The 27,827-nt window shown below is 32.3% G+C and overlaps 1 protein-coding gene across 8 annotated transcripts in view; it reads left to right on the plus strand.

The window, feature by feature from the left end:
* The window catches only part of CNOT2 (CCR4-NOT transcription complex subunit 2), a 102,854-nt gene that overhangs the window by 44,544 nt on the left and 30,483 nt on the right, over nt 1-27,827 (plus strand). For 3 of the 8 annotated variants that reach the window (XM_011374208.2, XM_011374216.2, XM_011374200.2), the window contains 2 exons: nt 15,496-15,618; nt 25,855-25,921. In XM_011374208.2, coding sequence (XP_011372510.1) covers nt 15,496-15,618; nt 25,855-25,921 — 190 coding nt within the window. Of the gene's footprint in view, nt 1-5,657; nt 5,716-15,495; nt 15,619-25,854; nt 25,922-27,827 lie in introns of all 8 variants that reach the window. The other 5 variants (XM_023520811.1, XM_023520810.1, XM_011374223.2 and 2 more) reach the window with 3 other exon arrangements.

Here is a 27,827-nt window from a genome sequence, read left to right on the forward strand (position 1 = left end):
ATGTGTCTTGGTATAATTTTTTTCATGACTCTTGTGCTTTAGATTTCTTGAGCCTCTTGAAATGTGTGTGTTTATAGTTTTTATCAAATTTGGTAACTTTTTATCTATTATTTCTTTAAATATTTATTTTGTTTCTGTTCTGCTTCGAGGACTTCAGTTACACATATATTAGGTCACCTGAAGTTGTCCCACAGCTTACTGATACTCTTCATTTTTTTACAAAATTCTTTTTCTTTCCCTGTTTTATTTAGGATAGTTTTTTAAGTTCACTACTCTTTTCCTCATCGTGCCAGTTATTCTACCTTTTACATACAAAATGTGATTATCTGTTTTAATGTCGTCAACTAATACTATCATCTGTGTCATTTCTGGCTCTCTTTCTATTGATTATTAGTTTTTTCCCTTCTCTCCATTATGTATTTTATTTTTCTGCTTCTTTTCAGGCCTAGTAATTTTTACTTGGATGCCAGTCTTTAGAAATTTTACCTGTTCAGTGTTATATATATTTTTTGTATTTCTGTTAATACTCTTCACCTTTCTTGGGGGAAACAGCTGAGTTACTTAAAAGCTGTGTGATGTTTGAGCCTTTTGACACTTCCTTTTTTTTAACTTTTAAGTTTTGTTAGAACCACCGTAGCCTTTAGGGTTAATTTTTACCAACTACTGAGGCTGTACTCTACTGAGTCCTTTATCTATACCTTCTCCATTACAATGATTTTTCTACTTTGGCTTGTGGGAATATCTCTGTGTGACTCTTGGAGATTGTTTCCACTATTTGGTTTCCTAGCCTCAGGTAGTTTCCTCACAAGCTATGCTGATCAGTACTTAGCTGAAGACTCAAGAGAGATCCTCTTCAGATCTTAAGAACTCTCTCTTTGCAGCTAACTCCTGTCTGGTACTCTAGCCTTCTCACTCTAACCCTCTTGGCCTACCCAGACTCTTAGCTACTCTTCCTCATCTCAGAGATTTCTGGGCTCACCAGGACTCCCTCTCCCTGCATTACAACCTGGAAATTCCTTCAGTCTGTAAGCAAGGACAGTTGTAGGGCTCACATCAATTCTTTCTCTTCTCTCAGGGCTTATTGTCTTACAATGCTTGATATCCTATATCTGAAAAACGATTGTTTAATGTATTTTATACATTTTCAAAGATGATTCAAGTGAGGTGGAAGGGGAGCGGGTCCCTACTACTCGATCTTGGTTGGAAGTAGAAGTCCTAAGATTTCATTTTTAAAATTATATTTTGGTTGAGAAGATGAAAAAGCATTCCTGATAAAGAGCTTTGTGTCACTATTCAGTGAAGGCTTGAATACTGTTTAAGACATTACATGATATGCAATACACAGAAATATTAGATCTTTTCTCAGCAATTAAAGGTCACTTGGAAAGAAACAAAACAGTCCAAGTCAACAAATAAATTTCAGTTCATATATAGAGTCATCATAGCCTTGATTTTATTTTACCTAAAGCAAAAAATTGGAAGATTTTCCTTGAATTCCCATCCTTCAAGATTCCTGAGAATGTAATAGACCTATACATACAGTAGCCATTTACCTTCTCAGCTGAGGTAATAGTTTTACTAATTAGTATTTCTTACTCCCAAAGTCTGTGTTTTGTAGCATAGAATAGTATATTATCTCTCTGTTGTTTAATCTGGCTTAGTAAATTAAAGACATTATAGTACATGTGCTAATGAAAATAGGAAGTTTTTTTTCAAGGTCAGAATGCTAAGAGAGACTGCTTGAGTCATATGAAATTTTCAAACTTTTCTACTAGGATAAAGGCAATGTAGTAAAGCTGAAAGAATATGCTTGTGAAAGTGAAGGACCCTGGTTTTAAGACATTATTCTTCACTTTTTACGTGTATCACTTTGGTCCAGTTAGGTAAAGTCTATGACATACTGTTCGTATTTAAAAGTGAGGTCTTTAAAAGATTATTGGTTTACTTGAAGAAGCATTTTAGTTAACAAATATACTACAAAAGAAATGAATAAAATAGGAAATCACAATTAGAACATCACAGCAATAGATGCTACAGGCAGTATCCATGGATGAATACTATAATTAATGGGCACAAATTTAAAGACAAACATATTTTCATATTCTGAAAGTATTTCTTTCAAAATATGTACTATTTAAAAAGGGAAAATAGTAATTTACAGTGGAGAGAATTCACAGATAGACCAACTTAACCAAGATCAAGGTTAATATCACCTATAATAAGACATATCATTACATGCACTCATATTGGAATACATCCATCATATATGATGCACTTGAGAAGGACACATCACCTCTGTGGTTAGGTGGCTTTTAAAATCCATAACTTTATTCATGAGAAAATATCAAACATAGTCAAATTGCAGGACATTATACAGTGTAGTTATCACATCAGTGTCACTAATGACATCAGTGTTGTGAAAAACAGGGAAAGACAGATAAAGTCTGAGGCTGGAGAAGACTAAGGAAACAAAACTAAATGGATCCTGGAATAGGAAGACAGTGGAATAACTGGTAAAGTCTGGATAAAGTTGTTAAATTATTATCTAATTTCTTAGTTTTGATACTTGTACTATAGTTATATAAGATGTTATCACTAGGGAAAAGTGGGGTATATGGGAATACTAATATTTTTACAGCTCTTCAGTAAGTTTATAATTGTTTTCAAATAAAACGTTTTTAAAAAATGAGAACAGCATTTGTGGACAGAGCTTGTTAATATGTAATTGAATTAAGCTTTTCATTGGCAAGGACCTCATTTTCGTAACGTGTGACATTTGTTTCTCAAGAGCAATTTAGTTTTTATACTGAAAACATGTACAGTTGACTCTTGAATAATGTGGAGATTAAGGGTGCTGACCCCTGCACAGTTGAAAATCTGCATGAAACTTTTGACTCCTCGGAAACTTGACTACTAATAGTCTTTTGTTGACTAGAAGCCTTACCGATAGCATGAAGTCGATTAACACATATTTTGTATCATATATATTATATACTGTATCCTTATAACAAAGTAAGCTAGAGAAAAGGAAATGTTCAGAAAATCATAAGAGAAAATACACTTATAGTATTTATTGGAAAAAATCCGCATGTAAGTGGACCTGTGCAATTTAAACCTATATTGTTCAAGAGTCAGCTATAATTTTAAGGTGGGGTATAGGGGTTCTGATTGGTAGTGTTCTGTAAAGAAAGAAAGCTGAGGATCCCATGGTTCAGAATGTAGGTCTTAACCCCGCAGTTTTCAAACCCATGCCTCACCCTTAACACTTTGACTAATTTCCAAAATTTGGAGCCTATCTACTTGGGTTTTTCTGGAGAATAAGCTTTTGGTATGTTGTGGTTGCAGGGGCTAGGTATTACATGTGATGACTGTTCTAATTGACTATAGTCTATAGGGTCTACAGTTTGAGGGAAAAGTAAGAGATTTTTTATGATTAAGCAAGGTAATATATATAAAGTACTTTGAGCAGACATTCAATACATATTAGTACTTATTTGCACCAGGCCCACTCTGTTGGACTGTTCAGGCCCGTGTACTGTTCCGCTAACTCCCAAGTACATATTCCCATAGACTACAGTATAATTCTTCTGATGGGATTTTGTGATAAAAAAGATACATGTGTTGTCTCATCATATTAAACTGTAAGTCTGAAATACTATCAAAACAACTTTTTTTTTTAAGTAATCTAACGAGAAAAAAATTGGAGAAATGGAAAGAAAATTGTTCTAATCTCCTTATCTGGTACTTTTCATAGTGTAATATTCTAACCACTGAAGGTTTTTGGTAGTCTGTTAGGTATTTTGGAAGTGGTTATCAGTTTCAGTGGGAAAAGGCATAAAACAATTTTTATTCACATGTTTCAGAAATATAAAATTTAACATTAATTTTTACAGAATTCCAGTACTTTTTAAAATACTTATTTTGCTCATAAAGTTTTTGCATGTGCTGTAAGCACTTCATTGGTCAGTTAGTGTCAAATAATACTCAGGTAACGGCATGCATGGAGTTAGATGAGGCCACATTCATGTTATGGACCTACTCTGTGCCAGACACTTGTTCCAGATCCTGTGGAGACAGAAGTGAACAAAGAAAAAAATTCTTTTCTCATGGAGCTGACATTTTAGAGCATAGAAAGACATAAAACAAAATAAATAAAATGAGTTTCTTGCTACATGTTGATACATGTTGTAGAGAAAATTAAGTAGGAAAGGGGCTAGAGAGTGCCTAAGGGGTTGGAGAAAAGGGTAATGTAATTTAAAATAGAGTAGACAGGGAAGTCCTCCTAAGGTGACTCAATACCTGAAGCAGGGTGATTAGAGAGCATTACTGGAGGATAGTCAAGTACAAAGTCCTGGAGACAGTAGTATGCCTTATGTGTTTGAGAAACAGCAAGTGGAGGCAAGAGTGGCTGGAACACAAGAAGATAAGGGGAAAATGGTAGGAGATTAGAGGAAACAGGGTAGTTTCACTAAAGCCTTGGTGGCTCTATTCTCTCTTGATTTGTGATGTTCCTTTATTCTGAGCATCAAGTGGATAAAGTATGTAAGAAAAGTATACATGTAATGTCTAGCACTTCACGTAGTAGGTGCTTACTGAATGTTTATTCAATTAATTTAAATTGCAAGATGTATAGAAATATTTTAAAGGTCCTGTGTTCCCTTGCTGAAGGAGCACTTCATTTTTGACTGCTTCATATAACATAATTCAAGATTCTGCTCTTCCTCTATATTTAGTTCACTGTCTTAAAATATTTGCCATCTCAATAATGTTATTGAATAGATGTTATCTTTAAGAATCTATTTTTATTAACCTTAGTATTCATAATAGTCAGAATCTATGTTAATCAGAATCATTAATTTACTTTTTATATTATAAAACAAGTATTTATAAAAGTGAATAAATCTCATTTAAGTCCTCTGTTTAGATTGGTTTCTTTAAAAATCTTTGTTTTTCTCTGTCATCTAGTTTGATTAAAGTTATTTTAATTGAGGAGTTTTTTTTTTTTTTATGAGCTGAACAGTTTTAAATTCATTTCTTTCCAAGGAATATACTTATACCAGAAGTTATCCCTGGTTTTTAAAAAGCTCACTGGTCTGCTTTTAGGAATTAAATATACATCCATATAGTCTAGTTGTCATTCTGCTGGTTGATGGTGTTCATGTATACGAGAGTCTTAGCTTTAATGCTGAGTGCTTAGGAGAGCAAGAAAGTATACAAGGAGTGGGTAGGCAATTTTTAAATGTATTGTCTTAAGACATTTTCATGATGGCCAGGTAAGCCCTATTCTTTCATTTTCTAGAAAAGTGTGAAAGTTTATAGAAAGCTGTGTGTAACCCCCCTTCCCCCCATGCCCTTTTTGATGAATACTTTGAATCAGTCTGAGAGAGGATTTTGGGGTTGGGAAATAATGAAGATGTGAACCAGGGAGTCATAATATTGAAACTGGACATTTAGATCTTTATAGCATAATTTCCTTATTTTTCAAAGAGCAGAAGAATCCCATCGTTTATCATGTTCTGGTTGGACTTCTTTCTTATCGTTTGCTGGAGTTTGAACTTCAGAGCTGTGGTGTCAACCCTGCTGTAGTATCTCAGGGGAGCTCCTAGTGTGGGGCTGGTGCCATGGCTCACCCTCCAACCTTTCCTTCTTCACTTCAGCCTCCTGCTCTGAGCTTTCCAATCCCCAGAGTAGCAAATGTTGAAAGAAGTTGCCCAGGTAAGTATGTGGTGGGAGAGGCTGGGGGAAAATGGTACTCTCATCAGTATTTTGAGGGTGGATGTTGGGCCAATTTAGTAGTTATTTCGTTAGTTTAAAAATGTTCCTTAAACACATATTTTTCTTATAAATCATTAAACTTAAAAGTCTGGTGCTCTGAGATATAATTTTACTTCTTAGATGTGAAACAGGGAAAACCTTAAACCGAATAAACCATTAATGTTGTAATGCAAATGAAGGGTGTTAGGTGTGTATGTGTGTGTGTGTTTATTTTATATTCTCCACATTGTATAGCAGGACCAGAAAACTCATTTTCAGAAAAGAAACTAAGAAAAAAAATTGGAAGACACAAATCTGTACACTTAAAATTTTGATACATGTAACTTGGTCTCAGAAGGAGGCAAGTTTTAGATCGCTTCCACTAGCTTTAGACATGCTGTTCTTCTATTTGCCAAGATTTTAGGCAGGTAGCTATATTTTTAATATCTGCAGGAATAGAAATTTCAGGCATCTTTTTCTTTGACGTCTAAACAGGAAGACTGGAATATTTCTACCTATCTCTAGGTTTGGGGTTAACAAAAATAAGTATAGAAGCAGTTGAAGGCACAATATCTGGGACAAATTCGGCAAGTATTTGAATGAATAAGCTCACCTGTGTATAGAATGCCAACACTCCTGGCATCTGCTTGCTTGTCTTCTAATGAAAATTGTGATCTAACATCATAGATTTGGTTTTTCAAATGAATGATTTTTTTAGAAATAATTTTGTAGCAGTATAACCCTGGGTCTGCACTACTTTGCTTACTAATGCTATCCTTTTTGGCTCTTGACCAAAAAAACCCTTTCTTGCCAGAAAGCCTTCAAAAATTGATTCTTTAGTTCTTCCAGATCTATCATGTATAATTCCAATCCACGGGATTTCTAAATTCTTTTACGCATAACAAGACATTCAAAATTATACCCAGGAAAAATAAACTTAATATAGCCTATGATTGCCAACATTTCTTCAGAGAAAGTGTGTCATGCTTAAAGACACCAAGTATTTGGCATTTGCAGGTCTCAAAATATTGAATTCTGAGCAGTTTATCTCACCTTTTCATCGCTTAAGTTCTAGATTTGCTTTGTTTTGTTTTGTTCTGCTTTAATTTACTGGGAGCCTTGTAGAAATACATATCCCCTAGCAAAACAGACCGTACATCCAGTTTCTTCTGCATTCCTTTCCTTCCTCCCTCTTTATTAGATTGATCCCCACCCCTTAAGGATTGGTTTAAGATATTCACCCTCATTAAAAATTTCCTTTATGCTCAGAGGATTTGTTTTATATCCTAAACTTACAGGTTTTCTACTGTTACATGTCCTTCCACTTGTATTTTATAAATTTGTGTCTTAATATTTAAAAATAAAGTACTGCTTATTTTAATTTTAGGGCTTATGGTATGAGTTCACAACTCTATTGCTCAGAAGGCATACCAATTATAGTTGGTTCTTTAGTTGGTATATGACTGTGTGCTTTTGTCTTTGGGTTAGCACTTTTTGAATTGTTAAGAGTATTGGTTTTAGGATGATGCACTTTTAAAATTTATATATTGATGGTTCAAGTTTGAATCTGTATAAGGCATATTGATACAGGTGATTTTAAAGGTTTAGAATACCGCAGAATCTGTTTCTTGAATTCAAAACGTGCACAACATGGTCTTCCTAGATCAAAGTCAAACTAATAGAGGCATTTAGATTTTTTGTTAACAATCATTAGAGAACTTGTAGATTTGGGGCATGCATTTTAAGAGATGGTTTTTGGGAATATCATTTGAGTAAAACAGCTTCAGACCCCAGATTTCAGTAAATGGCCTTTGGATTAGGAAGAATGATATGTTCTCTTTTCTTTCTTTATGTGCCCTCTTCATGTTTTTCTCAGATACGAGCTACCCTGTTTTCTTGGATGAGACTTTTTATAAACTATTCTTATTACCCCTGGAAAGAACTCTCCCTACTCCCCAAAATAATGATTGTGGATGTGTTCATATAAGTAGGTCCCTAGTTTTCTGCTGAATCATATTTCCAACCAGGGCCATATGTTTCCTGTGCATCTACTTGTTAACTGCCCTTTTTGTATTTATTAAGACTTTTATTGCTCATTTTGGGGGCATTTGGAAAACTTTGAAATGAATTGCTTTTATTTCCATGCTATTGATTCGTGTTGATGAGTTTAGATATTCTACCTTTAAAATTTATCTAAACCGTCACTTTCCTTAGGTCCATTCTAAGCAGATTTATAAACTATCCATTATATATTTATCATATTGTAAATATCAAGCCACAATATTCTAGAACTAGTAGGACTTCAGGAGTAATAGTGCTTCTTACATGAGGAAAGATCATTTGTTCTTTTTCTAAAGCTTTCCACTTATTAAGTTCTTTGCTCTTCGAGAAAGTAGATTTTTTTCTATCCATCGTATGTATGCTTTTCTTTCTTATTTAAGCTCATTTTGTTTTTTAGTGTTCTTCAGTAATGAAATAAAATTGGGATTATTTATGATAGTTGTGAAGCATGATTGGTAGCTCAGAATGCTATTACCAAAAAATACTGCCAAAACAAATTCCTTGGGTTATAAATAGTTCTAGGCTGTAATATTTAATATTTGAAATAAGAAAAAACTAGTTTCATAGAATGTGGGAGTTTTGACCTATCAGCTCTTCCCACTAATGGGCAATAATAATAAAACCAGATTGTCTTCAGATATCATGGCTTCTCATGAGTTGTTTCAAATGTTGATTGACTACATCTTGATAAAGGCAGATAAATGGTATTGGCAGTTGGCTGTGATTTTTATTAATTAGTTTTTGCCTACTTTGTAGACAACAGAGAACTTGTGTGTTTGTACATGTGAAGTGCTTGCTGGTAGCGAATGTGGAATTAGGAAGGAAAAGTAAGCAGGAAGTCAGATTCTGTATTCAGCAACCAGAGTGTATTGTGGCACTCTTTATCCGTTATAATACAAGGTGAGTTCAAACTCTGTTGCCTGACGTAAAAAATTGTCTGTGGAAAAGTCTTCATACTTTAATGTTTTGAAATAGTTGATTTTATTATGGTTCATATGTATCAGCATGTTAACAGTAAACCTGCTAGCTACATTAGAGAATCCATAAGAAAAAGTTGCCATTAGGGGTTTGTTCTTCTAAGCCAGTTTTTAGATGTATCCTACATATGTAATGCTACGATGTCTCTTTTAGTAGCTTGTAATGAAATTTAGAGTTTTGTTATAATTATCCTAATTCCTTGAAGGATTAAATATTCTCTATATTTAGAACTTAAAAATATTATTTCACTTGGAAAATGCAATCAGTAATTACTTTTTAATTGGTATAATAATGTTCTTTTAAGCACAATTTAAAAAAAAATGTAACTTTCTGTAAAATAGATAAAATCAGTCTAGTAGAGACTGACTTTTGTTTCACATGACTCTAGCCAGTCCATTCTCATTCTTCTGCTACAGAGATCTTCGGACATACACAGATATTTGATTGTGGCATTCTCTGCTTACCATTGTTCACCACACTTACCATTGTTCACCACAAAATAAGCGTGAGCACCGCCCTCCCCCTTTATTTTGCCCCTTACTGCTTCTCCCATCATGAAGCTTACAATTTGAGGAGAATACACACATTCAATGACTAATTCTATGTGTGGGAGTCGGTGTACTATAGTGGCTAAAAAGGGTGGGGGGTCTAGCAGATTATGTAGGTTCATATCCCATCTCTGTCATTTATCAAATATGGAATCTTGGGCACATCAAATCTATGGCCTTGGTCAATGTACCCAGCTTCTCTGGTTCTGTTTTCTCATCTAAAAATGAGTACTATATAGTAAATACATGAGAATTACATTAATTATATAATTATTACAGTTGTCCCTCCTTATCCACAGTTCTGTTTTCTATGGGTTCAATTACCTGCAGTCAACCATGCTCAGAAAATATTAAATGGGAAATTCCAGAAGTAAACAATTTATAAATTTTATATTGCACACTGTTTTGAGTAGCGTGATGAAATCTCAGACTGTCTCATTCCTTCCTAGCTGGGACATGAATTATCCCTCTGTCCAGCATATCCACACTGTATTTACTACCCACCATTAGCGACTTAGTGTAACCATCATGGTTATTAGATGAGTTTTCGGAGAGAGAGAGAGCTAGCATATTTACTTAACTTTTATTACTGTATATTGTTTAATTCTATTTTATTATTGTTTATCTCTTCTTTGCCTAATTAAACTTTATCATAGATATGTATGTATAGGAAAAAAACATTATGTAGGTTTTGGCGTACTACTTAAGGTTTCAGGCATCCATTGGGGATTTTGGAATGTGTCCCCCGTGGATAAGGGAGGACTACTGTAGTAAGTAAATTATGAGGATCGCATAAATAATACATTTTTAAACATTTAGATTATATTGCTTGGCACATAGAGGTTAGTAAGAGTTATTTCTTACTACAATATAATAATTATGATAAAGTATTTTCAGTGACTGTAAATCAGGGGTCCTAATTTAGTGTGAAAGTTTCAAAAAATGGGAGAAAGTGCATTCTAAGTAGAAGTATCAGGATATGCAGAGGCCCTGAAGTGGAAAAGAACTTGTGTTTGAGTAACTGAGGCATGGCAGCAGTTTAGTGGTGGCAAGGGACCTTTGGAGAAAGTTAAGGTCAGAGAAGTTACGTAGGGCCTTGTAAGCCTTATTATTGATTTGGCAAGCTGTTGAAACATTTCAGTCAGCAGGGCCATAACAATTAAATTTTTATTTTAAAAATACACTTTGGCTGATACGGGAAAGATTTGAGGGGAATAAGTGGATTAATAAAGACCTCTTTGGAGGATACTGGAGATGCTTGTGCTAGGAAATGACAGAGAAGGAAAGATGGATGATTTCAATAAGTATTTAGAGTTAGTCTGATCAACTCGAGTTTCAGTTGTTGGAGATCACAGGAGTTACATGTGGCATTTTTCAGAGGTGGTCATGAATAGGCAGAACTGAATAACCCATGTTAAGCTGAAGTATAATGTTTGTGTTAGGTTTTGAGATAATTACTGCTTAAAAGTTATGTTAAGGTTATGATCTCAGGAAACTTGATTTGTATCCTTTAGGTAAAGAGAATTAATGAGATATGAGAACAAGAGAGTAACAAAGTTGATATAGTGGTTATTTATATGACACCATAATAAAGTGCTAGTCAAAGGAAGTTTGGCTTAGTTCATCACCTAGATTTTTGTACCTGGTTTTCCTGCCTATACTCTTACCCTCCTAACCTGGCAGAAGTCTAGCCTACTTTTTTTTTTTTTAATCAGCTATCATTAGACATCCTCCCTCTTGGATTTATTAAAAGTTTTATTGTTTCCTGGGCTTTCTCTCACTTCTGAGCACTTGTGCTGCTGTCTGTTATACCAAAGTTTGCTTCTACCTCCCACCCCACACACTTGTATTTATTTTAAATCAAGACTTTGTTCACCTAAACATTACTTATTTTACAGTAAAATCTTTCAGTCTGTTTTCCTCAAAGTTAGATATTCCCTTGTGTTCCCAAAGCACCTATACAGATTTTTATATTGTAATTATTTTTTACAGATCTGTCTCCCAGCTAGAATGAGCTTGTTCAAGACTTGGGGCTGTTATTTCGTTTTTGTCTTAACACAATTCCTGGCATAATTCATATAGTAAACCCTCAGCATGTTTGTTGAAATGCAAAGGGAGACCAGTCAGGAGGTTTAAAAAAATAGTAAATAAAACTAGTCCAGAGTTTAAACTAACATGATGATAGGAAGAATGGTAAAAATAGATGTGAAAGCTGCTCTGAGGAAAAGATAGAACTTGATAGGTGTGTAGAAAAAAGCAGAAGAAAGTAACTCAGGAAATCAGTTTTAAAGATTACTGATTTAGGTTATTAAATTGTATTTCTCTGGTAGAAATGTCTAGCAGCACTTTAAAATATGTTGCTAGAACCTTGAGTTAAGACTGGACATAGATTCCGAAATCAAACTACGTTGGTTTGCTATAAGGAAGAGGACCACTCTGCCATGGGATGTGTTTCTGTCCCCTGGGAATAGGATTTCATGCATGAGCCAGCATTTGCCAGCATTATAGAGAATAAATGGGTTTCAGAGTAAGTTCCTCTTTAGAAATTTATGTAAAATTAAATATTGTTCTGTCTGGAATATGATCTAAATCTTTTTTAAACCCATATTTATCTCTTTATCTATACACATACACACATGCATACATATATATTTTCAAGTTTTATTTATAAAGTATCCTGTTTTTTTTCCCCTGGCCATTTAAAAAGCTCCACACCTTGCCTCTTATTTCTTATGTTCTGTAATTGCCATTCATTTTACTTGGATCAGGGGCCACTTCACCAGTCTTTAAAGTTGTTGATTAAAATTATCTCAAGTTTGGGGATTCTTTTTCTGTGATTATTCTGATTTACTGCATTGGTCTTGAAATACTATAGTTAAATATTGAGAATATCATACCTTAAGATTTCCTAGCTAGTCCAAGTTAAATAATGAAGTGTGTACACACACACACACACACACACACACACACACACACACACACACACACTTTCTGATTAGTTCTCGTGGAATCAAAGGGAAGATAAAATGTCTTTATTAAATTTTTTAGATCTGTGTTCCAAAAAATCTTAAGAAACTTTGCTTTTGGCACACACATATGTTGTTCTTTAGTAAAATCTTTTTATTTTTTCTTTGTTATGATATCTCGTATGAGAGTCGAGAGTTGGTCAGTTAACAAAGCAGATACAGGTTCTTGATATGTTTGCTTGAAAAAAGCTGACAAATTGTATAAACCAAAGATCCTAACAAATTTTATATGTATTAATATAAAATGAAGTATGATTTATTTTTAAATTCCCATTTACCAAGTTGACTTTAATAAAAATGATATAACTAGTCATTTTGATGTATTTCAAAATAGTGTTGACATATCTCTTTGAAATTGATAAAAATTAATTTCTAGATTCTTTTGATTTCTATTTATTCTCTTCCAGGAGGTAATGTTATACTTTTACATTATCATCCATCCATCCATCTATCCTCTTTAGTGTCATCTCTCCTTCAAAATATATCCTTTATCTAACCATTTCTAATCACTTCTACCACTGCCATCATCTCTCATTAGCCTCTTTCCCTGTCCATTCTTGTCCCCTCTTTTGTTCAGTTCTTACAGAGTTGCTGTAATCATTTGGTGTATATATATGCCAAATTATGTCAATCTTAAACTGCCTGCAAACCCATCTCACATAGAATAAAATCCAATGTCCTTCAGGCCTTCAAAGCACAACATGATCTGGCTCCCACCAGTACCTCTGACTTCAGTTCCTACCATGTTCCACTAAGTTTATGCTGCTTGAGCCACACCACTGAAGATCTTGCTGTTCCTCTATATTGAATACTTTTCTTCTTGTTATCCTCCCTTCCTAGCTATCCTAAAATACTTTCCTACCCCATTTTATCATTATGTATGAAATAAAGGAGCAGCCATTTAAAATTAAATGAAACTAGTTTTTATGAAAAACTTACTATGTTGTCTTTTTTTTTTTTTTCCTTTCTGATATTGCCATAGATCAGAAAATTCTTTCTTTCATCCCAGTACCTACCTATCTCTGGACTGGGGTTTGCATTTGCAAAGCAGAGTATTACACTATTATCTGTTTTTGCTTAAGTCATGTAAGAATAATTAGTATTTTCACTGATGTGTAATTTGTATTGAAGCACATAAAACAAAAATGACAGTTTGCATATTTGTGTTTTTTTTCCTCTGGTTTGTGCACATACACACAGTGAATCTGGTATTGATGAAACATTTCTGTTTTCCTTTGTGTGAGGCATTTCTTATGTTTAGTTTTGCTTTCAAAACAGTAAAACCTCTTTGCACAATATTAGCATGAAGTTTTTTATACAAATTTAATTTTGGAATTCTAGGAGTCTACAATTAGTTTTGAAGATGTTATACAAAAATTGTCAAAAGACAAGTTTATTCTGTATCCATTTGAGTTAATTTATGGGTGTTAAATTTGATTAGAGATACTCTGGTACTGTCCTGGAATTTTAATGAATTCTGTAAGTGTCATGTCATTTTTTTCCTGTATCCTTTTTTAAAGTAGAGCTCAGTAGTATTGGTCCTTTAAAGAGAATAAATGTATCCTTGACTTTTGCAAAACAAACATCTAAAATAAGATATGTAGAGTCTTAATCTGTAGATAATAAAGTGCTTTTCTTCTGTCACTTTTTCTAAAATTAAACTGACTGCGACACACTTCTTTTTCCTGTTAGAGTCTACTTAGGGGGTTGATGGATAGGCATGTGGGTGGGATACTAGTCCCTGAAATTACATTTGGAATGACAGAATAGCTTTTATGAGATTCGCCAGGAAGTCCACTGCCCAAAGGATAAATATGTTCAAACAAATTATTGCACCTTTTAAAAATATCTTTTATTTTTAAGGTATTTAAAAATATCTTTTATTTTATTTATAAGAAATTAATAGCCCAAAAACATATAGTAAAGCAGTGGTTATATTCTCTTTCACACTGTTGTTCATATTTAACAGAGTAACTTTTTCTCGGACTTCAACAGGAAGAATAAATATTTGGGTTTTCTACAGTTTTAACAGGGAATTTAAGAAACAAAGCAGTTATTAGCATGGGTGCTTTCAACAGACTTGCACATCACATTTGGCCCTTAAAGTCTATGATATTAGTTCACTATGTCTACTGATAAATAGTAGTAACTACAGTGTTTCATTTAGAAATGAGAAAAGAAATTGTTCATGTCTTATTTACAGTGGAAGAAAATACCCTTTCATAATGAGTTTACAAAGCAGATGTCAAATTTGATGTTTTCCCCCAAAAAGTTTTGTGAGAAGATGTAGTTGTCACCATGTACTCAGTTCTTTACAAATCTCCTATCATGACTGTTCAGTTTACTTTGAACTACAAAGTACTCTTGGGAGGAAGACACATTGACCTTAAATAACCTCAGTCTACTGATAATTTCGGAAACTTTCTGGAGGTAATCTTAAAAAAATTACAGGTAAAAATTAGCATAGGTTTAGTAACTATTTTGGTGTCGACTCAAAACTGTTAGTGTTGTATATGGTAAAGACTTAAAAAGCAAAAGAGTAAGCAGGTTGCATAATGGAGATCATAAATTTACACCAAAATGATGAGAAAAAATTACTGTTATATGAGTGGGTACTTGTGGCTTGAGATGAAATTCCTAGTATGCCACTGCACACTGACTCAATAAGTCCTATATCTTAATAAACTTAGATTGTAAGTGAAGATCATATACTCTACACTCTGGAAAACATAATTTAAGAAGTAGATATAGTAATGACAAAGATACTAATATTGAAGGTGTATATAAAGGTTTTGAATCATTAAACCCAAACTTAAAAAAATCTTTGTATCAGAAAATTATATTTGGAGTTGCAATTTTTTCAAGAGGAAGTGCTATTTTAAAGTAAGTGGAATAATTGCATAAGGCAGACTTTAAATTTCTCTTCTTACTTTTAGAGCTGGAAATAAACATTTAATATTATATTGTTATAGTCAGATTTTTGACTTTCTCACTAACCATTAGCCTTTAGTTGATCTGTTTCTTTATCTTAGCAATGCTCCCTTCGTTTTCTGTTTTTGCTTAAGAGTAAGGTAAAGTTTAATATTTTCCAAAATATTATTCTTGATAAAAGTAATATTTTTGTTTAGGTGACAAACAGCATGTTTGGTGCTTCAAGAAAGAAGTTTGTAGAGGGGGTCGACAGTGACTACCATGACGAAAATATGTACTACAGCCAGTCTTCTATGTTTCCACATCGGTCAGAAAAAGATGTAAGTTAATCAGTTACATTGTGTGTACTCAATGGTGTAAGCCTGTTTCTCTTTCTGGTTCCTGAGAAGCAGTATGTGAACTGCGGAGTGCTGTCTTTGTTTGAGTGACTATGTCTTAAGTACATTGCTAGGCCTTCGGGATACCAAGATGAGCCTAAATTCTAATGGGAGATAAAGTGTTCTATAATTCTCAAGTTAGGATATGGTAATACTGTGGTAGGAGGTACTCAAAGAATAAATGGAGTAAACATGGTGTTCTAGATAATCGATTTGTGTGTGTGTGTGTGTGTGTGAAGTATCTTATTTTTATATTAAAACACATAGTATAGAAAGCAGATTTGCACAAATTTAAAGATACAATGGCAGGCTTCAGTGAAACTTTAGAAAAGTTTTTGAAGAACTGTATCCAGAACATGAAAGATGATATAGAGGTATGAATTAAATGCTTTAGAAAGATAGTAGTTCAGTAATCCCATTAGGAATGAAAGGATTTAGGACACAGCCAACTCATAATTAGCCAATTGATAAAATATTTTAAATAAATTCTGTTGTTGTTTTCAAATTCTGGTAAGCTAAATTATACACTGTACATTAAATCTTCACTTAATGTCATTAGTAGGTTCTTGGAAACAGACTTTAAGCAAATGACATAATGAAACCAGTTTTACCATAGGCTAATTGATAGAAACAATAGTTAAGCTCCTCTGGCATATTGTGTTCACAAAAACATCACCAAATTTCTAAATAAAACACTTCTAATACTAAACATTGAAATAAATTTGAGCTATACATACATTTAAGAAAGATTAATAAGAACGAGAATTATTTTCCAACCTGCTTATTCTAGGTTAGAGTCGAGGTTGGCGAGAGCCTATCCTGGTAGCTCAGGGCGCAAGGCAGGACCCAGCCCCAGACAGGATGCCATTCTATTGTAGGGTGCACTCATACGTACAACATCCATCCACACTTACTCATACTGGGACGATTTAGATGCACCAGTCATCCTAATGTTAAAACATCTTTGGGATGTGGGAGGAAACCAGAGTACCTGGAGAAAACACACACAGACGTGGGGAAAATATGCAAACTCTGTAGTCAGTGGTCCCCACTGGGAATCGATTTACTTTTTTCTCACCAATGTTGCAATGAAACATTAAATGACATTATTTGAGGACCTGCCGAATACTATAGTCAAACCAGTTGCAATCTTGTATTCTACCTTTTTACCCTTTGAAATCTTTATAAACTTGCTATTCCTAATTTCTCTATCTTTATAATAATCTACTCTAGTTATTAACCTAATGAGATTCTTAATAATTTTTAAAACATAAAATTCTATGATATGTAACAAATGCCCTCATTTTTCATTAAAGTTTATGATTAGTAAATCACTTTTTCTGTCTTTTAGAATTTCAAAAATTGGCTTAACTTAGGTTTAAGTTAGGATTTCGGTGGTTTTTAAAACTTTTCCCCCATTTTTGTGTTATTCCCTTTTATTTTTATTTGAAAATTGTGTCATTTTGGCAACAAACTATCAATTGCGGTATTAGGGCTCTTCAAATTATGTGTGTTATGCTTTCTTTATAATTAGTATGCAGTTTAACAGCTCATAGAATAATGCCATCCAATTAATTTTGTTATATTACTGTTCCAGCTATTCGCTCTTTGATGTAAATTATATTTGTTTTTTACACAAGTTGCTATTTTTAAGTATTGATCTTGTAGTTAAAGAATTTGGGACGTCTTTCTGGTAGCATCACTGCAGAAACTATAAAACTAATCTACCTGTGTGTTACTGTGATTGTAGTACAAGTTAAGATTGATGGAAAAGTGGCAATGGACTGTTACTTATCGATGAAAAGCCTTTATTCTGATAAGGATAATATGAAACTTTCAAAAGTTTCATGAATCTGAAATAAAGTATGTGAAAGAAATGAATGATAGGGTTGTCTGTCTTCTAGAGAGCAGAAATACTACTATATGTTAGAGTTTTGTAGTCAGAATTATTTACATCCATTCACATACTCACATATATTGGTTACCATTCCAGTCTAGTTGTTTGTCACAGAACTAACACAGAATAATTTGCTTCAAAAAACTTTTTTTTAAAAATGAGTCCAGAAGGTAATAAGACATAGGAATTAGGAATTTGGGCTCTCAAGCAGTACAGGTATATGTTTGGATCGTTGCCTGTTAGCAAGAACTTCTCCACACCTCAGTTTTCTCATCTGTAAATGGTAATAATTACATATGTAGTACCTATTTATAAATTTTTGCTGTTGCTGATATTATACAAATTTTAGAAAATATGCATGAGGAAGAAAAGTATTTATAATGTGGATAATCAAGAATAATTTATTGCTAAGCATTTTAATTTTATACTTTACATTTTTATTTTTTTTAATGTTATTTAAATCTCTGGGACATATTGACATATTTTCTATTAGAAAGTTTGTGGCAATTTTTACTTTACTTTATTAGCACTCCATTCCCTCAAGAATGCCATCTACCTTTAAGTCTTTGCCAATAAACAAAAGAAGCTCGTTTTAATGTACAGTAAAACATTGCGCGCGCACACACACACACACACACACACACAGTGATGTGTCTTTTCATGTAGTTACTGGCCAATTGTATTTCTTTCTTTGTGGATTACCTATTTTTGTGCCATTTTCTATTTTTCTGTGGTACATAAGTTATATGATTTAAATGGTTTAAGGTGTGAATGTTATGCCAGATTCTCCTTTGCCGTGAATATCCAGTTGTCCCAACACCATTTATAATTAGATCACCAGTCAGAAAACTTCCATAAAAGATCAGCTAGTTAATATTTTAGGGTTTGCAAGCCAAGAGCTAAATAAAGGATATTAAGTAGGTATTTATATAACCAATTAAAATGTAAAAAAACCCAAAACATTCTTATTTCATGCACCCTATAAATATAAGCAATGTGCTATATTTGGCTTTTGTTCAGTAATTTGGTCTCCCCTTGGTTAGACCATTTATATATGGCTAATTGAAATTTCTTCCTTAGTATATACTAATGTTTGATGTATTCTTGGGCCTGTTTCTAAACTCTTTTGTTCTGTGGCAGAACTACAACATAGTTGAATTGCTGTGGTTTTTAGACAGTTTTCACATCTTAGTCAGATAAGGTCTTTCCCATCTTTTATAAAAATGTTTTTGACTATTGCAACATTATATGATGTTTACCTTCTTTCAGGAGAATATGTGTATTTTTTATTCCTTTTGTTCTTTATGACTTTTAATAAATAGGATTTTATGGTTGCCATTTTATTACATTTTTCCGATTGTCTTTTTACTGATCTATAGAAAAGTTTGTGTATATACTTAAAACCAACTACCTTACAGAAACTCTTATTAATTTTTGTTCATTGGGAATGTAGATTCTGGAAATCCTACTATATGAGTTTATATCTCAGCCACATGGTTTACTAACTATGTGTCTTTGGGCAGTTTCTGTGTGTCTTTGTTTTCTCATCTATAAAATAGGAATCATAGTTTATGACTCATGGGTGTTTATAAGGATTGCATGAATAGCTCTGCAAAACTTTTAGAAGACCAGGTAGAGGTAACTGATAAATAAATACTGCTAGTGATATGAATAACAACATCACTCTTTCAATTGCTTCTCTTGGGTTTTTTTAGGTATAGTTGTGTATATCATCTGCAAGTAATGATTATTTTGTTCTTTATAAAACTTTTGAAGAGAAAAAATTTTTGAATAATAAACAACTGAGATCATTTTTAAATTTTTTCTCTCTGGGAACAGTGAGAAAATAATTTTAAATTGTAAATTACAGTAAAGGAAAACTGGGCAGTAGTTGAGGGAATCTTTAAGCTAATATCAAAAAACAAAACAAAATAAAACAAAAACACCAGTTTTCTGATTAACTCTGTTCATAGAGCATAAAATGTAACTATTCCTTAGTCATATACATGGTTGTAGAAGTATCTGAGAAATTGTTCTTTATGAAATTGTATGCTAACTAAATTGCTAAGTAGTTCTTTAGGTTACTACTTAACTTTCCAAGATTTTTTGAGAGATGCCTGTATGTGTGTATGTCTTTCTATAGAATGCTAAATTTGCTCTTTTGAAATATAAATGTAGTTTTGTAAATATTACATATATGCTACTTAAATGTTTTCACAAGACTTAATAAATCATAGGCAGATATAGGCTTGATTTCTTTTTTATCTTAATTATTTTCTTTTTGGAGACCTTACAGAAAACAATAAGCATTCATATAAGCCATGTAATTGATGACTCGAGTTTTTTTAAAAAGTATATTTGTATTTTAATTGCTAACATATCTTCTAATTTTACAAGTCTATGTACTCACATGATGATTCTTAAGCATAATTATTTTAGAAAGACAAACATGTGAGTACCTTTTTTCTTATTTTAATATATGCTGGAAAGACATGAAATGTGACACCTGTTCCTTACTTTTAAAAAACTCTTAAAACTGTTAAGAATAGGCTACTTCCTTATTTTGAGAAGTAGCAACCAGTTTGAATTCATACCTAGCTTTCATACTTGCGTTAGCCTACAGCAAGTATGGCAACCAGAATTTCTCTCATTAAAATCTAGTATAAAATAAGGATACTTTCTGTCACCATTGTCATTGTCATCCTCATGATTAGCATTTTAGTGCTTTCTGGAATCATGCTGGGCTGACTTTCCAGCTCATTGAATTCATTCTGTATCAGAACCTTAGCACTTTCATTTTTCAGATCTTCACATGGTTCTCTCTCTTTCTCAATACATCCAGGTAGCTGCTAAAATATCTTACCTAAGAAACCTCTCTGATCTCTCTTTTCCTAAGTAGCCTTGTATATACTATCAATACTCCTCTCACTATATCCTTGTAAATTCTTTCTTGCATTCATTGCAACAGTCATAGCTCCTATCTCTACCTGAAAGTGCATATTCATTAAATGTTTATTATCCTGTCTATTCCACTAGAATTTAAGTTTATTAAGGACAGGACTTTGTCTAGTTTACTGCTATGTTCTTAGAACCTGTAACAATGCATAGGACATAGGAGGCTCTCAGTGAGTCTTTGTTAAAGAAAGGGAGGGAATGTTGAGATGGAAAAATAACAGAATTAACATTATTTGCAGATGATATTATTAACCTAAAAACTCAAAGACTTTCTTTACAACTTTTAATAGAAAATGTGAATGCATATAAATGTGTCAAATTTTTATTACTGTGATAACCTGATAGTTAAATGGAAATAAATCAGACTATATTCTAAAGAAATTGGAAATGTCAAATCATTTGAAGAGAATGTTCTAAAACCTCTTAACTTCACATGATCATCAAACTCAGTATATTAAAAAGTTAAAACCCTATTTATAAAAGGGAGTTAAAATGATATATCAAATTCTGGTATATCTACAAAAATGATTACAAAATGTTTTGTCTCAGTAATAATAAGAATTTATATTCATAAAATACCATTTTATTCCTTTCATACTAGCAAGGAGTGTTGTGTGTAGTGGGGGTTGTTGTTGTTATTTTTCTTCTAGTGGAAGAATAGCCAGTATCTGTAAGAGATCATTGAAATAACTGCTGTGGAAGTGTAATTAATACAGACTTTGTAAAAAATGGTTTATCAATGTATATTAAGAGCCTTTAAAAATGTGAATGTTTCTTGAATCGGTCGTATGCTTTCTATAAATTTGTACTCTGGTTCTAACCTAAAATTTAGATAATAGAATATAAAGATGTTCATATCTATACTTTTTTTAATAAAGAATTTTTAAATTTTCAATAGGAATTAATTATTGACAATAATTATTGACTATTTTGGCACATTATATTTTTCCTTTTTGAAAATTTAATGTTATAATCAAAAATACTTAAAATATGTAGTAAACTCATAATTTGTTATGATCTGATTCATAAGATACCAGGTTCTATGACTTACTTTATTTTTCTGCCAGCTTCTTCCCTGTCCCTGTCTTCTTTTGGTCTTTTTAATATATTTTCACTTTCTTTTTTTGTCTGTTTGCTAGATTTCGTTCTGACTTCAGTGGTTTCATGTTTTTTTAAACATACTATTTTTAATTTTAAAATGTTCTTCAGATTTTGTCTACATTTAGAACTTCCTTTCCTTTTTTTTCCTGTTTGTATATGTGATACAGTTAAAGTAATATTTCTTTGTTGTTTTTGTCCTGGAATAATGAATGACAGAATGCTAAGAATTATGTTATCTCCATACCTTTATATTGTACAATGAATTTTTTAAAATATTTCAAAACCTGGTTTTTTAATTGCTTTGATGGTCCAGAAATTTTTACTTAACAAAATTTTGTTGTATTTTGAAGTCATTTCTTGACCAAAATGATTTTAATGTTTCTTAAATAGTTTTTGTAATTGAAAGTACATTTATTGGAGGGAGTAATTGTGAGAGGTGGTCACTATTGGGAAGCACAAGTTGGATAGAATAATTAATACTTCTGTGCTGTTATGAATTGCTGGCAGGAGCCAGATTTGCCTGTTGTTTTTAAATACGCATTTTTTTAAACAAAAATTTTTAGACTTTTTGGTTATGGATTTCATAGTTTTATCTAGTAGTTGTGGAAATAATTTTTAAAATAGTTTCTAATCTGTTGATTTCTTTGACATTCTATATATTAAACAGGACAGAGGGGCTTTTTGTTGGGTCAGGGAAATAACTTGAAGCACATTACTAGTTCTAGTTGCTTCCTGGTTTTTATTGTTGTTTGACTGCAGTATATGTTGTAGACTAAGAAATGAGGAAGAGTACAATTGTTATGATGATTTTAGACTGAGAACATGGTAATCTCTTTAATTGGTTTCAGCATTCTACTGATTGTGTGACATTTGTTGTTTTTCTACCATTTCCTACTCCAAGAACATACACAAGTTCTTATTTTACCTGGAATTTGTGATGATAAACTTCTTTCTTTAGCTTCTTAGGCAAAAATTAATATAAATTTAGGGTACTATTCAAAAAACTCCCCAAAGGCTGAGTGCCCCTGACTGCTGTTAAAGAGAGTCCTGCATTGAGAGGAAGACTAAATTGTTAGTAGCTGCTGCTGCCATTTATTGAGCACTTACGTATGCAATATCTTATCATTTAATCTTCACTTCAACTTTATGAGGTAGGTAGTGTTATTTCAATCTTACAGGAATGAGACGGAGGCTCGGTTCTCCCATAGGTAAGTGGCAGAACCAGGATTCACACCCAGATTTGTTTCTGACTTAAAAGCTGAGCTCTTTCTACTTATGTGGCATTCCTTGCTGTAATGTGTCTCTTGATCTGAAGTTCTATATTTTTTTAAGAAAAATACCTTTGTATTACTAACTTTAGCATTTTAAAATTTATAATTTTCTTTATTCTGTTAATTGTAGTTATTGCTCTGCCAGGGTATGTTTCTTATATATTTTCTTTGTCTTCATAAATAACATTTCTATCCTGTTTATATTCTTTCATTGTTTTAAATCTGTTTTTAGTACTGATCTATTTCATAAAGTTTAAAAATACATACCATCAGGGATTGATTTATAAGAAATTATATATTTGCATTTTTGACTCACTTTGAGGCAGTCATTTTAACATTTACTTGTGTAGCTGATCAGTGCTTATTTTACATGGATGTTTTGAAAATGTAATGAACTACTTTTATATTCCTAAAAGCAGAGTTTTCTAATCTTCATGTACTCAAACATAGAGAAAATTATAATATTTGATATATTACTCTGGTAAATGGATCATCCTACTGCTCTTGGTCTCAAGTACTTGGTCCAGTGAGCCATGCCCCATCTTCCTTCTTATGGTGCTTCCCTACCTTATTTAGCGTCCCAGTGCTGAGAAGGCTGATATCTTGGCACAGATATAACTCATTTGTGGATATATAACCTTTGTGAGAGAGTAGACTAAAGGTCTGTTCTTAGGAGTTAGATATTCAGTAAACATATAAATTTCTGAGAAAAGTAAAATTTTAAGTAGTCCATTCTAAAATGTTTACATTATGGATCATTCTAAGTCATGCATTCATGTTGGCAACACCTTATAGTTGAAGCCTTTGGAAACAGCTGTACTCTTTTACTTTCATTTATAGCTTATAATGATAGCAGAAAATCATGACTCTTAAGCATTTTATATAAACCTTTTACCTTCTGTCGCCAAGTAAAGCTTCATTATATATTATACATTTTATTTGATATTGTTATTGCAACATGGAAATTAATCTTTAATGTGCTTAAAATATTTCTAGTTATGTGATAATAGTTATAACAATTTTATCTAACAAAAGGACTTGATCAGGCAAAAAAGAATGCATATTTTTTGTTTGTTTAGGTTGCATCCCCTCTGGATTTGAGACATTATATTTATAAGGTTTGATGCTTTTTTTAGGAAATATGTTGCTGTATTTAAATACTGCTGTTTTAGAGTAGTATGTTACTCAGCTCTACCTCAGAAGAGTCTGATGTGTATCATTAATTTAAAACCACGGTCGTTTAAAAATTACTGAATTTTAGAATAAACTAACTCAGAATTTTGACATGAAAATAGCATGAACTATGTATTGTATAACCTCTGTTGGTTAACTATTTCTCCTCCTGATTTTCCTAATGTGGTCAGTGTTAGCACAGTTCTTCACTGAAAACCAGAGTGACTTCTGATAGTTCCTTGTCCGGTGATTCTTCCCTTACCTCCTTTTCCCTATGCCTCAGCCATTTCAGTAGAATATCAGATACTGTTGCTTCTACCACCAGATGCCTCTCCTTTGTAGTCCCACTTTGTTCTAGTTTAGTATGTTACCATTTTCATTCATTTTTGCTATTGGAATTGTCTTCCTTAAACATGGTTTGATTATGTCTATTCCTTAATATTATTTTTTCTCTTCACTGCCATAGTTGGTATCCATTTTTGTATGACATTTAAGAGGACTTTTGGCCCCAACATACTCTTATTTCCTATTCTTTGATGCTTCAATGTGCATAGGGATGACCCTGTCTCTTTTCCTTAATTAACCTATTATCCAGTCACCAGTGTTTCTTATTTTTGTATTCTAATCACATCACTAATTTTTGTCAGACTTACCCTCACTGTGTTTTCTCAGCCAGGAAGACCAGTTATCTATATTGACATGAGATGTTACCATTCTACAAAGTATTTCTATTACTTCACCCTTGTTTAGAATTATTTTCTTATAGTAATTCTCTTTACTTTCTTTAGAGCATTTACCACACTGTGCCTTCGAACATAATTAGTTGTATAATTCATTCTCTTCTTTCACTAGATTATTATCCACTTGGTGATATGGTCCATGTTTTTCTTATTTATTACAGTATTTTGATGGTTGCATAAGATAAGACAGGAAATACACAAACATGCACTTACCTGTACACATTTTCATTTACTCAGTTTAAGTATTTACTTTGTGTATAGCACTGCCACATACAGTGGTGATCTATGAGGAAATAAAAAAAGAGTAAAACATGTTCCATGAATATAATATGCCTTGAAAGAATTTATATTCTAAGGGGGAAAAAAAAGATGTTGATGCAGTAAACTGAAAGGCCTTGTACTTAAGTGCCATGAAATTCAGATCACTCAGAAAAGTAGTATACATTGTATACCATGTCAGAATATTTTTGTAAGTATTTTGACTTGCTCTTTGCTATTCTCATCTCCACTTATATGATTGTGTGTATATTTGTCAGATTTTTTTCTACCCATTTTGATACACATCATTTATGTGTATATGAAAGTCAGAAACCAGTCTTAGAAAATAAAAAAGTTTTCTATTTAGGTAATTTTATTTTCAACTTTAATAAACTGAATTTAGAATTTAGCTTAATGTATTATTTAAGAATAAAGTAATTTCATTTATAAATTTAGAAGCTGACTTTTTGAGACACTGTCTTCATGTTTTTCTTTGCCTAGTTTGTTTTGTTTTAAAGTGAAATAATGATTCTCCTGCAGTTTCATTTAGAGTAACTTGAAAAAAGAAAACCTTTGTAGTAATAACTCATTTTATTTGCACAGTTTGATTTTATCTAATTGTGATAGTCTGTTAAGGAACATGGAATTTATTATATAATGTTTGTTTTATATTTTTCTGAAGAAATGTGGGTTTGACTCACATATTGATGTACAGATATGTAACATGTAAACGCAATGTTCTGTGTACTTTCTTTATGCTCTAATATAATTAATTTGTTTCTAGATGCTGGCATCACCATCTACATCAGGTCAGCTGTCTCAGTTTGGGGCAAGTTTATACGGGCAACAAAGTAAGAATTTTGTATTTATTCTGGAATACTTTATTTAAAGAAAAAAATAACTATCAAATAACAACCAACCAGTGCCCTTATCGGTTTGTTCTAGGGTTTAAAAGGAAAGATAAATAATTTTCAGTTTATCTTATTTCACTTAAATAGCAAAACCTCATTATTTCAGACCTTTCTAATTTAAAATTTGTTATTTGGATTAGGATAGATTAATCTTTTGTATCTGTATGTTCCTTTGCAATATTTTGAAGAATTTGCTAAACATTAAAAATAGACATCATCTCAGTTTTCAATTAGAGGAAGTTAAAGGAGTTTTTTTGTTGTTGTTTTTTGTTTGTTTGTTTTTGGGTTTTGGCTTTTTTTTTTTTGGTCAGTTGACAAGGTCGTTTTGTTTGTGTTTTTTGGCCTTTTAATGTAAGCCTATTACTTAGCAGTTTGTCAAATGTTCTCTTTGTTTAGCAAATATTTCTTTTACTTTAGTTCAGTCTGGGTATAGAATCTATATTTTTGACTGAGTTTAATGTTTTTTCCATATGTAAGATTTTATTTTTAAGTATTGTAATTTTATAGTGCTTAGCACAGTGCCTGGCGCATAGTAAGCGCTCAATAAATGTTAGCTGCTATTATCACATAAATTTTTTATAAAACTAAATTATAAAATCTTCCTATTTTTTCAGATTTTTTCAAACCGTTATATATTAATAATATTTTATCATCTCTGTTAATGTCAGAGACTGCTGATCCCTTATCTCTGTTAATGGAAGGGGAGTGTTTAAAGCTTATAAACTCCCAGCATTGATTACAGAATAATAAGGTAACTAGACAAGACAATCTAATGACTGAGTATCTTAACTAGCTTCAAATAAAAATCAGTTATTTCATCTGAAACTCTTTCCCAGTATAATGAAAGGAAAAGTTTTGTTAGGTATCAGAATAATTGTTATACCACTTTACCCTTCAAACTTATTTTGAAGTAGGTGAAAAAAGTTTTTTTTTTTTGTTAGGCAAATATAGTCTGTCTACTTTTTTTCTCTCCCTTTTTTGTGGCCTTGCTCTTTTGCTGTGGAACGCAGTTTCGTTAATACAGAATTAGTAAATAAAATTGTTAATTGTTTATAGATATTAGCAGTTTTCCTATAGTTAAGTGAAGGACATATTAAAAAGCTTTGTATTACATTTAAAAAGGTGTTGCTTATTTACCCACAAATGTTCATCCTAGTTGTTGGGGAAATATTATTAGCTAGTAATTTGTTTCGTTTAGCCTGTTTTAGTCTGAAACCTACTACTTTCACCTTCCTGATAACCCTTACCATGGAAATATCTAGTTATTTTAAAGCTACCCATTATTTCTGTAGATGAACTGCAAAAAACTTTTTCTTTTTATAGCTCATAATTTATCACAGCAGAAAGTAGATGTAAACAGAAAATTCTTATTTGAGAAGCTAAGTTTACTTTATGAAGGAGAATGGCATTTATTTTACAGTATAATCAACTATATGGACTTTTAAAATCTGGTCCAATTTTTTTTTAGCCTGCAAATGTGAAATTGTAATTGAGCTAAGGCTATGGAGTGGGTTAGATTTTAAATATAGTTATTTCATTGGCATGGTAGACATTGATCGATGTCTTAATTTGTGTAAATGATTGTGCTGGTTGTTAAGAATATACAAAGATTAATAAATGAGCAAAGTTATTTTCATTAGAAAATGGATTTTAAGGTACTTATTAGTTTAAAAAGTCACATATGACATATTTGACATTGGAGTTCCAGTAGTATTCCTGTAGTATTAGTGAACTGGCATTTTTAATACATGGCTTACTCTTTTAACTGACTTTGTGAATATTATTAGCCTACAGAAAAATTGAACCTTAGATCAACTGGAACTAAAATGTTTCAAGTTAGAATGCA

Source organism: Pteropus vampyrus, unplaced genomic scaffold (genome assembly GCF_000151845.1).
Source record: "Pteropus vampyrus isolate Shadow unplaced genomic scaffold, Pvam_2.0 Scaffold9, whole genome shotgun sequence".
In the NCBI taxonomy this organism is placed as follows: Eukaryota; Metazoa; Chordata; class Mammalia; order Chiroptera; family Pteropodidae; genus Pteropus; species Pteropus vampyrus.